The 18,397-nt window shown below is 41.5% G+C and overlaps 1 protein-coding gene across 1 annotated transcript in view; it reads left to right on the forward strand.

The window, feature by feature from the left end:
* The window catches only part of LOC139759487 (GTPase-activating Rap/Ran-GAP domain-like protein 3), a 628,035-nt gene that overhangs the window by 469,008 nt on the left and 140,630 nt on the right, over positions 1 to 18,397 (forward strand). The window contains 1 exon segment of the mRNA XM_071681664.1: positions 17,891 to 17,994. Within this exon segment, the coding sequence (XP_071537765.1) occupies positions 17,891 to 17,994 (104 nt within the window).

Consider the following 18,397-nt stretch of genomic DNA (forward strand, 5'->3'; position numbering starts at 1 on the left):
GACGAGACAGACTTCATGCAATAGATAGAAGTGATGATAGATATGGTCATCGTATGCTTAAGCCGGGCTAGGTCTGAGAATGGAGCGTACCAGATGAAGAGGGTGGATAGGAGAATATATAACCAATCTACTGGATAGATTTGATGGTATGTGGATGAAATTTAAACCCCTATATATTCCGGGGTGGATTCGAGACCGTAGTGATTGCGAGGGGGACAGAAAAAGACACACTAGTGTGCATTTGGACATTTTTAGATACAAAGTCTGTTTCGATAATAGAAACTAGACGCAACAACATTATAATGGAGATTAGAGTGTGGTAATGTGAGGCATTCCAAGGCAAACAGACTAATTGTTGGATGAAGAGAATGTTTAATTAGGCAGCCTGGTGTTAGACGTTAATTTAAGGCTGATGAATGAATAATTAAGTGCCCAAGCCTTGTTGGAGACATTATTAACATACTGAAACGTATATTGGTTTCGATATGATTATTCATCTATTCATTCAGTTAGCCACGGAAAATAAAGTGCAACACGAACAAAACAATTCCCTTCTTGCATCTTTATCGTCAAAATAGAAATTACACGCTAAAACGTGCCCATGAAAATAGATATATACGTATTCTTATTCCACCTAACTCTAGCAAATCCTATTTTGCGTAAAATTCTATTCATAGAGCCTTTTAACCGCTGTCATAAATATTCCCCACCACCCCGATACACTTAAGAAAGACACATTGGGATATTTACTTCAGAGCCTAAAGTGACACGGAACTGCTAGTAACCCTAAGACTTCCGAGCTGTTAGGAGAATATGTGGTATAACGTAGCAAACCCGCTAAAGCAACACCACTGAGCTCGATCTTGCTGCCGAGGGAGCACGGCAGCGGCCAGCTGTATGAGCAAGAGATTCTTCGCTGCCAGACGTATGAACAAGACTGTTATATCTGCAAAAAAATAATAGGAATGTCTCTTCTCACTGCTGCTACCGCTGCTGGGAGGTGTACAACACGACGTCAGTGTCTTTCTCAAGTGTCAAGAAATGTCGCCCCTGCTTCCAAACGTATGAATACGGAATCGCCTGCAAGATATACGAGAATCGTGCCCTCGCTGCAAGGTGCATGAAGGACATCACTATCCATGGCAGCTGGATGTATACGACCGTTGCCTCCGCTGCCAGACATATGAGCACTATAGAAATATATACAGGTGGAACGTATGGAGATATAAAGTCTATTGCCAGATGTCATTTTTCTGTTGTCTTGCTACGAGACTTTTTCACAATGTCGCTTCCTGCACTGCCAGGTGTATGAAACAGCAACGCCTTTGCCGCCAGGGGAAATGCTATGTTTACATTTGTTGTGAAACATGAGGAAACGGAAAAACTACTTCTTTCACATCCATGATATTTTATATGATGAATACTCGACCTCGTGTCTTTGACGTAAAAGAACGTCCGCAACATGTTAGCAAGATAACTTGAGGCAAAGTTCCGTCAATAGTTTCCTTAGTAGGAGATACACAAGAGGCCAGGAAGTACATGATTAGTATTTGTGATTACAATGACACGGACAGTAGCATATGGTAATACCAGTAGCAGCACTAGTCACAACCGTAACGATGGCTGGAAAAGTAACAACTTCACCCGTAACACGCCAGTAACACCATGGGCAGCCAGGCAGGAGGGAACATACCCAACCCGACCAGTTTGCTGCAGTATTTACAGTAGAAGCTTCAGCAGTTACAGCAAGACCATCGGCTGTCCCGCCAACCTTAACAGCAGCTGCAGCAGCAACAACAAAGACAGTAATGCACAAAGGATTTCTCTCGCTGCTGCCATAACCATTAAGGCCAGAGTTTGGGAGTAATGGTACATAAGCCCCAGAGACAGCGCCACCAGCACGAACAGGAGTAAGTTACCATCAACAGTAGTTGAAAGACTTTTGAAAGCTTCCGTCAATATTTCTCTGCCTCCTGAGCAAGAGTTTTGCCATGCTGGAGAGAAAAGAAGAAATACTAGGACACCAAGAGGGAAACTATTAACGACAGCAGGTGTCAAGACCACACGGAAAAGATCACCAATGGAAATAAGAACAGCTGGAGGAGAATTAGCCACGCCAGTGGAAATAACAGCAGCCAAGATGCTCTTCATACATCATGGGCAACAGCGACTGTAAGATAGAGAAAATAGATCAGCAGCACGAGGGAGAACATCAGTAATAACCATATGTTATCTCCCTCTGCTACACCTCATTGTCACCGCCAGGCCAAGGGTGTCGAGGGTGTGGAGGCGCCGGATACACAGACACACACACGTGGCAGCCACAGACGTGCTGGGTCAACACTAGCACACGACTCATGTTGACGCTCTACCTCCTCTCCTTCCTGCAGTCCTGCAGCTCCATTGTTAACTGTTTGCTTTCTCTCTCTCTCTCTCTCTCTCTCTCTCTCTCTCTCTCTCTCTGTCTGGTGAGGGCAAGCGCTGTCATCATGGAAAAATCTCACCGTAGAGAGACTTAGGAAGATAGCTAATATCTCTGTGGATCCTCCTTGCCTTCTTTTATTCTCACACTGTCATAAACACACTTTATTGTTTTACACTCGTCAAACCACCATTCAAAAACACATAGAATTACGTCTTTCAGACGCCTGTTGCATGGTTAATTTCAGAAGAAGGGGATTCCATACAGATATTAGAACACATTTTCCAGTAGTCTAGGGTCTGTTGTAGTAGAGTACGAAATAATGTATTAGGTACGTACAATCAAGTATTACAAGAAAAGAGGACTTTCTTTGATGACCCCTTCAGAGACAGCCTTTGTATTTGGAAGCGTGGATTTTTATTTTTCTGGGGCTAAAAGCCCTTTTCTTCAAAGGCTTTGAGGCTTTTTTACAAGATGACGTAGAGCCTTTCCCTCAAGGGCTTGGAACCTTTTGCCTAAAGGACTTTGTACCAAGCACTGTGGATCTACCTCTTTAAGGCTTACAAGCTGGCTCCTTCAAGGGTCTGGAACTTGCTTCTTCTAACTCTTGGAGCTTGCACCTTCAAGAACCTGGAATTCCCTCCTTCAAAGGGTAGAAACCTTATACTTTAGTACCTGAGACTATATCCTTCCAGGGATTTAGATTCTGCTCCTTCAAAGCCTCTGATCCAACTCTTTCAAATGTGTGGAATTCACTCCTTCAGGGAATCTGTCCTTCCAGTGTTATTGCACGCAAGTTTTCTTGCAGAGATATGAAACCGTTTCCTACAAAGGTCGTGAAATCTAAAGCCTCAAAGGTTTACAGAGATTTATTTCGAAGGCTTTAGCTCTAGCTCTTTAAATGCTGTCCATCTTCTGCCTCACGGACTTAGAAATAGATCATTGATGGGCTTCAACCCTACTTCTACCAAGGGCTTTTTAGCTCTTCCTATAAATGCTTGCATTTTATCTCATAACGTCCTTCGGTATCTCAGGTGCTCAAAATCTTTCCCTTAAAAAATTTTGAAACATACTACCTCATGCTCATAGAACATAGTCTTATAAAGGCTTAAAACAAACCTCCCAGTCTGAAACTTTTCCTTCGGGAGCGAGAAACCCATTTCTTCAAGAGCTTTGGTACCTACTCCTTCAAGGGCTTTGAACCTGGTCTTCCAGTGTTTAAACTTGACTCTAAGGCCATATATATTGCTGGAGCAGATGAGAAGCATCATTCCTGCTGATCTCAGCCGTTCGTCCTGTTATAAGATGCTGGGGTAGGGAGGGAGGCAGGCAGGCAGGGAGGGGTGTAGGGATGGGGGCCGTGAGTTGGTGGAGAGGCAGGGAGGAGAAGAGAATCGGAATGACGGACGGGGTTAGAGAGAGAGAGAGAGAGAGAGAGAGAGAGAGAGAGAGAGGATGTTGGTAACAGAAGAGAACTAAAAGAGTAGCATAAAGAGATGCATTGTTGAAGTGAAATGTTGATGATTCTGGAAAGGACGAAGAACAATTCGGAAAAGGGGATGAAAATAAATGAGAACTGAAAATAAAATGAGAACTGAAGAAGAGAAACATGGCGTAGATGACGGAGAGGAAAGCAAGACACGGGAATAAAACATAAACAGGTAAAGGTACAAATGGCAGCAGAGAGGGAAGGCCGTGGATAAAGTTCCCCTGAGTGAAATCTCAGCGGCTCATTCATTCTTCATTTTCAGTCTGCCGGAGTTTCTTTCTTCGCAAAAATTGGTTGCTCGGGCTCCAAGGGGACGAATGTGACAAGGTGCCATGTCGCTTGTTTACCCTGCTAATGCGGGGCTCATCGTCGACTCTTAAGTGTTAGGGGAAGGTGTGAGGTCCTCGTCCCATCTGAAGATACCTCCAGATGGAGTTATTTGTTGAGCAAATAGACGATTTTATCCAACCTATGCTCCCTCTCCCTCTTCCATCTACTTTTCCTTTAACTTCCTCTTATTGTTTTCCCTTAAAGTTGTCTCCATCTAGTGCGTCTTGTCCTCATTCTTTCTTCTCTACGACTTTGTATAACATCTTTTTCTACCTGTCGTAAGCTGGAGCTGAAAGTTTTGGAGTCCACTTCTCTTAAAACGGCTCTCACAGTAACTGTGTGGATGAGTTGCCATCTATTCTTTTTTTGACTTGGTCAAAGAGGAACACAACAGTTGGTGCGGAGTCTTCAGAGCTACACCAATTGTCGTGATGTGTGTGTGTGTATCTCCACGTAATTTGTCCTGAAATCTTTGTCGCCTTATTTTTCACTCGTCCTACACGTTTAAGTGAAGCCCTGCGAATATATTATCACTTTTGCTTCATCTTGTTATACAACGTCAATGAATGCGAATTATCGTAAATGACCTTTATAGATATTTTGTGATTTTCGGTTAAAGGAAGGTAAATAGATTTAGCTTTATATGAAAGTAGCTCAAGAAAGGAAATAAGTTAGTGATACTTTAACAGAATCCTCGGAAAAAAAAATATATTCAAAGATGCTTAGAATAGTGAGAAACTTCTAGGTTGTAGATTAAATGGTAAACAAATTATACTGTATCAGTTAGTCTTGATAACCACCGAGATTGTTTAAGGGCTTTAGAATATCAGCTGGTTTGGTAGTGATTTAAAATTATTTCTAAATCAACTTTGCACCACGAGAATTGTAAGAAAAGGAGAAAAGTACAGATGGGAGAGAAATAATTGCCCGAGAGAAGATTGGTGATGTAATGAATGTTGTCAGCTTGGACAGAGTGAGGGATGGGATTGAGTTATAGCTTATCATCGTGGAAGAAAATAAGTCAACAACAATCAGCTTCCCGGTAATGACCACTAAAAGGACGACTTTCCTCCGTCTTTTTAAGATTTAGGAACGCGGCCGAGGCTTATAATATTACTACTATCTGCACACGAGTATAGATCGTGAAATTCTCTTAAAATGTCGATATAGAGAAACTTTCACAAGAATCGTGAAATGGCAGACTTGGTGATTAAATAATAATTTAAAAAGATTTTTCAGACGTTTGCAGCCATCATTAGCCCGCCCGATACCCAGGCAGGTAGTACCGGTAATGTAACTCCCTTGTCGGTGGCTGACCACCACCTACTGCCTGCTCTCTAAGAGAGAGAGAGAGAGGGAGAGACTTCCTACATTTTCACCCCTTTCCAGTGATTAAAAAGTTACGACATATGATACAGGAACAGTTGTATGTATACGTATATATTTTCAGCCTTATGGCTACATATGTTGAGAGTCCCATTTACAAACCTATACTTATGACCCTTTGAAATGAGGTGGATTGGTAAATTCTAATTTATATTTGACGAAAAATTTCATTAACGTGTCAGTGTCATTCTGTCTATCAGAGGATATTAGCTGTCCATTGAGATGAGTTAGTTACTGAACACATGAAATGCACGAGAGAGAGAGAGAGAGAGAGAGAGAGAGAGAGAGAGAGAGAGAGAGAGAGAGAGAGAGAGAGAGAGAGAATCTTTCTGACTCTCTGGCGTAACCAGGAAAATAGCAAGATAAATCGTCCTCATGGGCGGTCATGAAATGTCATGGAATTCCCATAAATCAAATTTGAGTGTTGGCTATGAGAAGTATTAGAATGAATTAGACTCGTAACTTCATTTCCTAAGATGAATTTTCGCGAGGAAGGAAGTGGGTGAGGGAGGAAAAAAAGACATGTTAAGAGATACCATTTGACGACGCATATTAGACTATCTGCTGACCCTTGAGGGTTTTATTAAAAGCAATACCCCCATCTCTGTGACGTTTTGCAGTGCTCTCGGTGTAAGGATTTGAGATGTAGACTCGTTTACCAGGTCACTTTACGAAATTATTGTTTATTATTATTACTTCATATATACAGCTCTAGGACCCCTTTGTGCAAGGAGTTCTGGGGCTGTAACCCTTGAAATCCCCCCTCCCCCCCATTCAGGGGCTTCTGAAGCCCCAAGGCTGCACTGCATTTAGTAGCCGGGACAGGATGAACTCCTTTCAAGAGAGTTTTTTGGCGATACTCTTATCGTCAGGTCTGACGATGGTAAAGCCTCAAGAAAAAAGGCAACTCGATCACTATTAGTCAGCCTAAAGCAGGCGGAGTCTGGTGTTATACATTTCTATAGACTTGAAGAGTATCATTTACGTAAGATTATCGAACCGGAATCGAAACTTCGTTTGACATAGAGTTGAAAAATCATGGGTGTGCAACGTCTAATGGCGTGGTATGTGTTAGTCTTGAGGCTTGTTTGTCTCGTAATCCCCCAACGTTAACTTTTCAGGATGTACAATTGTTCCCTGATACAGGATGTACAATTGTGCCCTGACGCAAGATGTACAATTGTGCCCTGTAAGCAGGACAGTGTCAGATAATCCAAAGTTAGCCTTGTGAAGTTCCACGTTCTAATCCTACCGTTCCCTAAACTAATATACGAGTTAATTTTCGACCAAGGGAAATACAATGTGAATAGTTGTGTCTTGCAAGTTAAATAAAAGAGCTCAAGTTCTATTTACTTATCATCTAGCCCATCTGTAGTTGTTCTCGAGAAGTCTTCGCGAAATAATTTCCAGCAGCAGGGGCGTGCACGGAAAACAAGTCTTCAGGGAAAGTTCAATAAAGATGGGAATTTAGGGGGTTATTCCTACGCAGGAAGCGTCGTGTGTACACCAGCGGTGTACTTGCTTTGTCTTCAGTCGTTATCAAAAATTCCTTACGAGACAGTTTCCCAGAGGCGGAGATAAAGTCGCGAGACGCAATGCTCACCACTGGGCCTCTTGTAAAAGCGTTTCCTTCCTCCGGTTCCTTAAAACGCTCTACCATTTTCTCCTCTTCCTCCTCTAATGCTATTCCCTTCCTTCCATTTCTCGGTTTCTTTTGTCTACCATTACACTCTTTCCTTTATGTCTCACTATATCCTTCATGTTATGGTTCCCTTTTGGATTTACCATTCAGCAGTGGCCACACTCTTGTACATCTTCTGAATGTAGCTCGAGTGTACAATTCTCTTTGTACCCCCGTCTTTATGTCTGTACATAGCGGCTTGCATATGTGATGAGTATTATGTACATGGCCTATGGCACTCAAATGAGCTCCCATCACATTATAATCGACAATGAGTTAGTTCAGTTCTGATTGACATTTACCTCTACCTTCCCAGAACTTAGAACCTCCATACTTGCTCCTGCCTCTTGTGATCATATCGCCATAGACCATTGGCGCTTCTCTTAACCTGGCTTTGTCATATAATCCCGTGCACATATACACCTGCTACACATGGTCATACCTCGTCGCACCTTTGTCAATATGTGCCCCCAACATCTTCATAAATCGTACTCTCGTCTCCTCTTTGTGTGTGTGTGTGTATATATATATATATATATGTAAGTGCTCAGGGCTACAGACTCGTCCTCAGACTCCCTAACCTCCACACACAACTACATTACACCTGCCAGCACTTGTACACCTGCAAGCACTTCACATTTTCCCATCTCTTCCCTCGGCCTCGTTCCCCGGCATTTCCACACCTGTCCGGCGACTTTAACTTATGGCATCAATTAAAGGCAGACAGAGCCAACAGTGCCACACATCCTGGGCTCCGTTGGGCCCGAGTTCTCGCCTGAATGTTAGGCCAAATGTATATGAAAGAATGTAAGGTATATGAATTTGTAGCATAATAAGTGATATGGGACGTATGTGTGGGTGGCTGAATGTGTAGATGCATGAGAGCGTGAATGTGTGAAGGAATATAAGGTCGTATGGAGGATCGACTGCTTAAATGATACTGGGATAGAATGTGTCTAAATGTGGAGCTGCATGTTTGATTGAAGTTTGTGGTTGGATGTGAGGGACAAAGTAGATGCTGAACGAGTTGCTGAATATCTGGGATGTTGTGAGTCAAATATTTGGGGTTGATTCTGTTCACGAGTATTGAATCGAATTTCCATGTTAAATGTTGCCCCAAGAATGAATTTTCAGAAGTGGGGAGGTCAGTATTTTAGTAATTCATTTAGTCTATTATGCAAACAGAAAACGTATAGACTTTTATTTTTCTTAAAGTAATTCGAGATATGAACGAACAACGACACGAAATGCCATACTAGTCGTCGAACTCAAATTTTGGGGAAGAAAGATACTTTGGCTTTTGCCATTTTCACTTCAGTAAAGACAACATGGAGCCGAATCATTTTTACTCCTTAACTTGTGAAAAAAGATGAGCTGAATTTATTAGTTTCTATATTCAACATTGCTATACATCTCGTACTCTACTCGGAGCTTGATTACACACACGAACTCTCACAGATAGCGAAGATGCTGTATTCGACTCGTCGTTGAATTGCTTAATAGGCACAGTCATTGACCTTGCCAAAAAAATGAGGCTGATCATCGAGAAATCCTGTCGTTTCCCTTTGTAATGATATAGAAGAAAATCACTGTAGACTTATTATGTTCGACCTGGTCGTATGGCAACAGCCTCGCGTGAACTGTGTTCGTGATGGTCCTCCATCTCCCCCAACAATGTCAAGACTACACGCCAAGAACCAGAAGAGCTTTTGCAAATGTACACTTCAGGATAAGCACACTGGGGTCGTAGACTCTCGACACGAGCTTGCCTCTCGGCTCTTCACATACTCCAAGGTCCTCCATAGGATACGTGAGTTATAGACATACAAGCTCTTAAATTTCGGGATGCTAGAGTCATTTAACTGAGAATGTTTTGAGTGTTTATTATCGTAGACCAGGCTGCCTGCTTGGCCACAGACCAAACTGTTTGGCCATAGACTTTTCGAAGACGAGTCAAGTGGCCCCTCAGGAGATTTTTGGTCCTGAATGACCTTACTCTCAACACCTTTCATGCAAGGTGAGTTTTATCTTTTTTTTTTTTTTTTAACATGTCTCCGAGGCGATTATAACTTCTTCAGAGAAGGATAGTCTAAAAGAAAAAGAAAGTCTCCTGAACAATGATGGTCTTTATACCGTGACTCAGGAGAGAGTAAAGTCACTGCAAACCGCTCCCCAACCAATCAGGGAGAGGGAAGTGGCCATTCGCCTTGCTATTGGTCCATTTTCGGGGGCTCATGTCCCTGTTCCGGCCGTCCACTGGTAATGGGTTTTGTCCCGACACTCACACTGGGGAGAGGCTGTACGGCATGGCTGAGTGTAATGTATTTTTGATTACCGGAAAAACTGGATAGATGATATTTTACTGTGGATCTCTTTCTCTTCGTTCTCATTTGATTTGTCTGTCTGTCACTTCTGTCTGTAAGTGTAAGTCTTGTATCTTTTGTATGTCTCAAAAGTTGTTTCATTTATAACTCTGGCTGATGGATTACTGTCCCTTTTTTATCCGTTTCTGCTTTCTTTTTTGCCTTCATGTTTGTCTTAAAATATTTTTTTTTGTCTGATCCTTTTTCATTCAATTCAGTGACCAGTAAATCAGTTTAAGTCAACGTCCATAATGCTGTAAAAACTGGTGATTGGAACCGTCCGGATATGAAAACTGGCAATAAAAAAAATCGTACAAACTGAAATCAAATTTTTACATCATCCTTTCTTCGCTTTCACGATTTAAGAGTGACCTCAGCGGATTTTTTCTTTATTTCACTTTTCTTGGGAATTCCTGGATAATAGAAATAAGATCTAAGATCAACAGCGGTTGAAAAAAGATGTCCTTTATGCAAACTGGGAAAAAAATCTTGCTCGGGGAAAATGAATGGTTTAAAAGAAACGTGTGATTATGTACACAGTGAGATGGGGGGGGAGCAGTTTCATGACTTTGGTTTTACTTTTTCTGATATATTGATTGGTGATAGAAGCACTGCATTTTTTTTGGAAAAAAAAAATATCCCATCAAAAAATTAAATTTTCCCTGAGGAAATTGTTGTATTTGAGGTTTATGTTGATATCGTTAGATACATAGTCATCTCAGTTTTATCATTCATATACTTATGCCGTTCAGTATAATAGCATTCTTGTGTTTACCAGATGGCATCCTAGCTAAGTCTCTTCGTTGTATATCAACTGATATTTCTTTCTTGTATCTCCCCTGATGATGTGATTATCACACCTGGGAACTTATCGTGTTTCATTTCCTCGTGGACTCGTAGGAATAAATAAATATATATATATATATATATATATATATATATATATATATATATATATATATATATATATATATGAATGTTAACACGCATTTTCATGAAAAATGCTTTCATTTGAATATACAGATGTTTGAATTAATATATAAATACATATATATAAAAGCTATGGAACCGCAAATAGAAAAAAAAGAATTGCATACAAAAATACGTAAGCCCTCAGATAAAAGCATTTGCCGCTACTGTATGTAGACGCATGGATACACAAAAATAATGATCATTTAATACTAATGCTAAAATGCACAGAAATAACTCGCAGTTGCGTATATACAAACGAATAGACACTAATACTTTAACGTGTATTCATGTGGAAAGACATACCGTAGGTATGTAAATGGTTGATATGTATGAAAAAAATATATAGACGAAGGTAACAACTTATGTACAATATTACACACGCACACACACAGTTGAACTACCATGAGAATATAGAGGTTATGCATGATGGGAAGAGAGAAAAGTTAGGGGTGACTGAATTACGCTTATTTTCCACCAGTCACATGACGTCAGCAGTAATCAGTTTCTCACTAGATGCACACATGGAGCACCCAGAGGCAGTAACATGATACCAAGCAAGAAACTTGTTAGAAAAGATGTAAGAAAGTACCTCTTATGAGGGTGGTGGGTGAATGGCATTAACTGAAGAGGTGAATTACGAATGCTGTACCAGCATAGAAAAGTTTTAAAAAAAAAAGCTGTATGAAAGTGGAGAAAGATCAAAAGACGTAGCCCCCACGAGTGCAGAGCTCCCTCCCCGTGATGCACAAATAAGTAATTACACACACACACACACACACACACACACACACACACACACACGAGAGAGAGAGAGAGAGAGAGGACACACAACTGACTGTATTTGGATGCACACAATCAAGCAGAAAGCGTCAGATGAAAGCAAACTCAGCTTGGCCAGAGCAGCGTGGCTAGACTTGAGTCATGACACGAGAGTTGTCTTGTAGTACAGGGGCAACACATGGACGCCATGAGAGGTGGTGCAGTTCATGGCAGCTTGGAACGATCATTAGAATTGTAATAATTAAGGGCTGATTAGGGCCGTCGTTAGAGGAGTGGTGATTAAAGACGGGTTAGGGTCATCATTAGAGGTGTCATTAAGGGCGTATCTGGACCGATAGAAATGGCGTTAAAAAGATGATCAGGGTCGTCATTAGTGGTATTATAATGAGGGGATGATCAGGGCAGTCATTAGAAGTGTTATGATTTCAGAGAAGATCAGGGCCTTTATGAGAAGTGTTTTATTCAAGGGCATCGCAGGGTCGTCATTTACATCCAACTCAGACCCTTATTTTACGAGAGTTTACGAACTAGTCGACAATAGTTGCCTACACAGTTGTACAACTGTAATTTACAACCAAGTCGTTTACAGCTTGTATGTAACTAATTCTATATCATTTGGCAAAATTACTTTGATATGTAACATTACACTTTCTCAGTAAGTTTTCTCGCAAGTTTTCAGTGCGTGCGAAATAGATATCAGTGTAAAGGTTATGCTCTTGAAATCATTTGAGAATTTAGGCTCATTTTCTCCGTTCGAAAGACTATTCAAGGTATGAGTAATGATACCATGAAATGTATGAAGAGGTGTGAAGATGTAATTTCGTTTAGCAAAGGCACCGAGAACTGATCCATTCATTAATCAATTGAGCATAACTATACAAAGCTACGGTATGACGTCAGTACCCTCGAATACGACGACGTTACGACCCTTGGGTATAAAGTAGTGTGACTTTGAGCCTAATCTTTCAAGTGTCAGGTCAAAGGCCAAACCCAACTTGACCTTACTCTTGTACCGTCGTTCTCCAGCGTCGTACCGTGGCCAACGCTAACAAGAATCACCAACAAGTCTAGTAGATGATGGAGAGGTTAACTTTTCTTTCTTGACCGAAATTCCTCCCCAGCTAATCGGGACCTAACCTTGGAGGAAAATGAACGAGGAGAGAGACAGAATTCTTGTTAACATCGAGAGTTAAGGACGGTATAGCTTCAGTCATCTGCTCCCCTTTGATCTGTGTAATTGTCTTGTAATTGGCTGGGTACAGAGAGGTTCTTTGAGGTGGGAATTGGAGCAGCCGCTTCTCACCTTCCAGTAAGTAGTCTTTCCTCCGCGCCAAAAGTGATGGGGAAAGGCTAAATATAACTGCATGGAGGAGGTACTTGTGGCCAGGAACACTAATGATCAAGATGGAGATGAACCGTCGTGGATTTTGCCCTTTACCCTTTGTCTTAATAAGACCGGGAGTTTCATGAAATGTTGTAGGTTTAAACGGATGATTGCAAAAGCGCAAGCATAAGCCGGTTTACCAGTTTCTGTTCGTCTCCTTGTCTATCTCTCACTCTCTCATATATAATCACGGTTCTGAATCCAAGACATCATTACCAATGGAGCAACTGAGCTCTGAGGACAATGTTAACTACAACACCGTTACCCTTTTGTGCCGCTGTACTCGGAGGCACTTCGGACCCCTGTAATACGTAGATATTCTCTTAAATTCCTTGACGGGTGAGGCTGCAGGCTGACTGGACAAGCCCCGGACACAAGGGGTGCCCACCAGTCTCCTGTCCCAGCCTGTCAGCATAGCAATGTAACGTGGGAATTCCAACAGCTTCAGCGTCACCGGCTTGTGACACAATCTGCTCCCGTGTGACGATGACCACGGTGTTTTAAGTTGAAATTCCAGTTACACACACACACACACACACACACACACACACACACACACACACACACATACATAGATTGTCGAGATAAAGGTAATAAAAAGGGACATTGGTTTTATGTTCCCGAGAGCTGGCTGCTTATGTGCCCACACCACTAGCTAGACCACGCAATACTCGACAAGCTGCTGCGTCACATAATTATTGCATGGCCATCAGCATCTCCAGGGTGGGCCGTTTTGATGCTTCAACATAAAAAAGTTAAACGATGACGGAGAGTTCTCCGCCCATTAGAATCATTACAAATTATAAACTGATTTCAGTACATAATCCTTTCGTGTCTGTGGTCATAACCTCTATGTTTCTGTAACTACAAATACAGAAAGAAAAGAGAAGATCCCGTTTCATAAATAAAGAACATTACTCGCGAAAAAACACTCCTGTCAAAGGCCATCTCGGGTGACATGAATAAAGGGAGATGATAGAAAAAATATTCTTTTAAATCGCTCAGGACTCTGACTTTGTCTATATTAATATGCGGGTAATATAACAGACGGAGGCGTCGTTTATTCTGAAGCATTAAGTATTCCCCGTTTCATAACCCACAACTCTGCAGGAATTTCCAGTTATCAAGTTGTGAGCACAATAGGCTGTAAGACCGGGAGAGCCCCTCATCTATCACACCATTCTTCCTACCGCAGAGACGTCTGATCCTCTCTCTTTCAGGAGTCTGGGATTCGCCTAAAGTTGAGGATTGTCAACTCCCTCAACCAACCAGACGTGCCTTACAACTCTGAGCCAATCGTATATTAAGATTGCTCAGCCGCCGCGACGTAATTGGCCCATTTAGGTAAGATACCGTCCACTTGGTTGTCCCCGTCTTGTTTACATGTTTTCCCGCGCTTTCTCAAGCCCAAGACCCATCAAGATGGCGGAGCAGACGTCGTACCAACCTAACCGCATCATCTCTTTCACATCCTGTGTCGTTATGGCCGGCGATAATGTGGATCTACCTCACCGGAGGTTGAAGACTCGTTTATTACGATCAGTTGCTGCGTTATGTTTGTTTATGACATTAACAAGAATCGTTAACAACAAACCGCCATGCAGGCAGGAGGAGCAATTACCAGTACTAACCTGAAGATCGAAAAAGAAAAGAAAGATGAAAGAATAAAAGAAAAGGACTCTAAAAGAGAGAAGGCAAGTGGATAAATCAAAGTAGGTGATAACGAGAAAATAAGGAGATAAAGAAAAACGAGAGAAACCAAAGAAAATAGATAAAACAAGAGAGTAAATTAAGTGATCTATAACTAACATGAGACCAAGTAATAGGTCGAACCACTTAGATGAAGAATGGACTCTCGAGGAAAAGTACTTGTGGGCGTTTCAGCTTCGAGACATTCAGCTTTAAGGTGCTGAGAACGTCTTGTACGTCGAAATGAACACACCTTTAATGTCACACGAACTAATGAAAGGTACATGAATTCGATACAAGTGTTCGTGGAGCGGAAGTGATCCCGCCACTAATTACATAGCCAGTAATCTGAATATTACTTGTTATTTGGTTTATAAAAATCGTACACGTGTTAATCTCAACGAGGTCGGCCAAACTGGAAGTCGACCATCATTGCATATCGCCACACATTTCACGAATACATTTAGTCGACTCTAGCCTTGAAATGTTGCGGAGAGAGAGAGAGAGAGAGAGAGAGAGAGAGAGAGAGAGAGAGAGAGAGAGAGAGAGAGAGAGAATCCCATGTCATAAATTCAGACTTCTGCAGACGCCGTCAAACCCAGCGTATTGTGGGTGTCGTAAGGCTCGGGAGTGTTTTAGAGGCGTTGTCAAACTCAGATCGCCGCAGGCGCCTGACGATGACTGCTTACTAAAGGCATTGCCAGCGCAATGCTGCCAGAGTGATTCGTAAGCTTAGACCACTGGAGATTTAGCCAAAGCTTCGAATTTTGCTGTTGGTCGAAGTTCAGAGCATTTGAAAATGTCCTTAGGATCAAATCACCGCGGGCAATGCAAGCTCAGATCCCTGGAAATGGAAGTTCAAATCATCGTGGGTGTCATGTATGGTAAGACAACAGGACACGTAAGTTCAGATCTTTGAAGATGTCGTAAGTTCGATTATTGCAATTGAGCCAAGTTCGACTCCTGGAAAACAACGGTAAAATAGTTTCTCTGTCTCCATGCGTCCATTACATGCTCTTAGGATCTTTTATGCTTAAATTGTCAGTTTTCTTAAGTTCAGAGAGAGAGAGAGAGAGAGAGAGAGAGAATCACGAAACGCCAGACGTACCCACTACAACTTTCGCACACCCCAGATGACAATACGATACACGGTCTTTATACCCAGCCAGTCCACTTGAGTGAGGAAGAATGAAGGCAGCACGGCGTGCATTCCCGCCTTAAAAGCTGTTCCTCTGTTTTCGCAAGTTCCTCAAAAGCCGCCTTTGGAAAAATCGACGCGACAGAAATATAATGTCCCCAGCCTTTGAAATGAACCGGATAAATGGCGCACCAGACAAAGAAAAGACTGCATTGTTCCTTTATAACGAGAACCAGTGAAGGGGATTACTGTCATCATATTGGGGATGTTCCAGCGTCTGAGGACAGGTTGGATCTGCTTTCCAGGCGACTGAAGAGAAAAAAAAAATTAACGTAATCGACTAAAATTTTTTTGTTCCAGCGTTAAGGTGAACGTACCTAGAGCGAGTGGTTTCATGAATGGTGGTCACTAACCTTTATATATATATATATATATATATATATATATATATATATATATATATATATATATATATATATATATATAATGTGTGTGTGTGTGTCTCGGTGTATCGTCTTTGATGGCATTTTTCCCTCCTTTCTCTGTTTAAAACAAAATCATAATTTCTTTTCGGTAAACACTTAGTTGACATTCTCTCGTAGCTTTGATATACTTGGATATTTCGAAGGATGTTAGTTGGCATAAGTTCTACGTAACTTTCAGCTCGGAATGAGGAGCAATCTGTCGACACTGTACCCGCTGTATGAAAGATATTGCGACACAAGTTGAGTAGGAGTTGGTACATAATTAGATTTGAGTAAATGTATATCTTCTGACTGTAGATATTGTTCATGGTGTTATCATGAACAGCTAGAACAAGGTCTACAAGAGAACGTGAAACGGAAAACGAAAATACGGCTTTTAATCATGAAAATCAGGATTCTTTTGTGTAAATGGAAATGCAAATAACCAATAATGATGGTAGAAAATAATTGAACATCCTGTATGTCCGGATGTCCTGCTAGGGTTTTTCTCCACTTGCTTCAGGAATTAAAGTGAGCATAACGGAAGAAGGATACATTCTCCTTGTTGACTCCAATTACCAACTTTCCTGCGTCTTTGTTGTGTTGTTCTTTCCCTTCATTTTTGTTCTTCTCTCTTCCACATTTCCTTCTCTTCATTTTCTTGTGTTTTTTTCATTTTCGTTCTCCTCTGTCTTCTTTCCTTCAGTTCATCTTTTATTTCATCATATTCTTAATGTTATTCTTTTTCATTTCTCTTATTCATACATCTCGTCTTTTTTTTCTTTTGTCATTCTTCTTCATCGTGATCATCTTCCCTCATCTTTGCCTCTCCTCCTCCTCGTCTCATCTGTTATCAGTGTTCCTCGCTTCCTCCCACCCATCGTCTTCCCACCGACCCAGGCTCTCATATCTCACCATATTGGACCCGTTCCTCTCCTGTGTCTGCGGAAGCGAAGATGAAACACCGTCGGCGTCCCCACTCGCTGCCTCGCCCGGCATCCACCGCACCAGTGCCCTGCGCACTGTTCACTCATCCTGAAGCCTCCCCCGCCCCGCCGCCGACAATTTGCTTTGATACTAACTTTCAAAAGCACTCTTTACACAGGAGAATCGAATGAGTAAGATTTATTTGCAGCGGTGACATTCCCCACCCTCAAGAATGTGTATCATTCCAAGAACAAGGAAGAGTGAACCGATATTTCGAACTTGTCTTTGTTGGCTCGTGGGTTCCATGGTGATGAAAAGGAAAAAAAAAAAGATTCATTGTTTCGGGGCTCCGAACAGAGCCGAGGGGGAACTGGAGGCGGTACTTGATATCGTCCATTCAGCGAGTACTTTCTTGTTGTGGTATTGATATGTTCGTTCCTCGCACGACTGTTCGTATTTTTGTCATATTTTTGGTTTTAGATTAATAACTAGTGTGTTACAACTTGGTATTCTTTTTTTATTTCTTTGCCTCTGCCGCTACTATTGATTCCTACTGCTGGTGTCAGTGTTTGATACGGCGAGTGAGTACATTAAAAGTGATTAAAAGGAAGAAATGAAAAAAGCCATGATTACTTTTGATACTAGAATTACACCAGCTATTAGTATCAGCACAATTTACTGTCGTTGTTACTACTGCCACTCTTGCAATTACAACACTCGTTCTTACAGTCTGTGATATTTCATACACTTCTAGTAACTATTACTACTAGCACTTCTATTTACTATTGCCACTACAATTACCCACACTTATTTCTACGGTTTGTTGTCTTCCCTACAACTACAGTACTTCTACTTTGCTCCACAGGGGACATGACTGGGAAACATTCGGTCTACACCATCTACGAGGGCCACGAGATAATGTTTCATGTGTCTACGATGCTGCCTTTCTCCAAAGACAACAAACAACAGGTAGATCTTTTTTTTTTCTTTCTATTTAACCTCTGGAGCACAACAGTACGATCTTTGAGCCTCTCCTCCAGCCCATAAAGGTCTGGTGAAGGCCAGGTCGTCATACCCAAGGGTCGTACTGCAGTGTTTAAGGGCTAAGATAATGCTCCTAATGTTTTTTTTTTTTTTTTCAACAATTGTAACTTTACTTCCTTTTTTTTCTGTACTTGTCATAAATTGACCATTTGCTGGCACGCAGTTGTGATGATGGGAGATGGTTATATGGATATTGTTTACATGTTGTGCATGAAGGAAGGTGATGGACTGTGGATTATTCTGCTTGTAGGTCATACATAAGTGAGAGAAGGTAACTAGAGAATATATATATATATATATATATATATATATATATATATATATATAT

Source organism: Panulirus ornatus, chromosome 33, assembly GCF_036320965.1.
Source record: "Panulirus ornatus isolate Po-2019 chromosome 33, ASM3632096v1, whole genome shotgun sequence".
Taxonomy (NCBI): domain Eukaryota; kingdom Metazoa; phylum Arthropoda; class Malacostraca; order Decapoda; family Palinuridae; genus Panulirus; species Panulirus ornatus.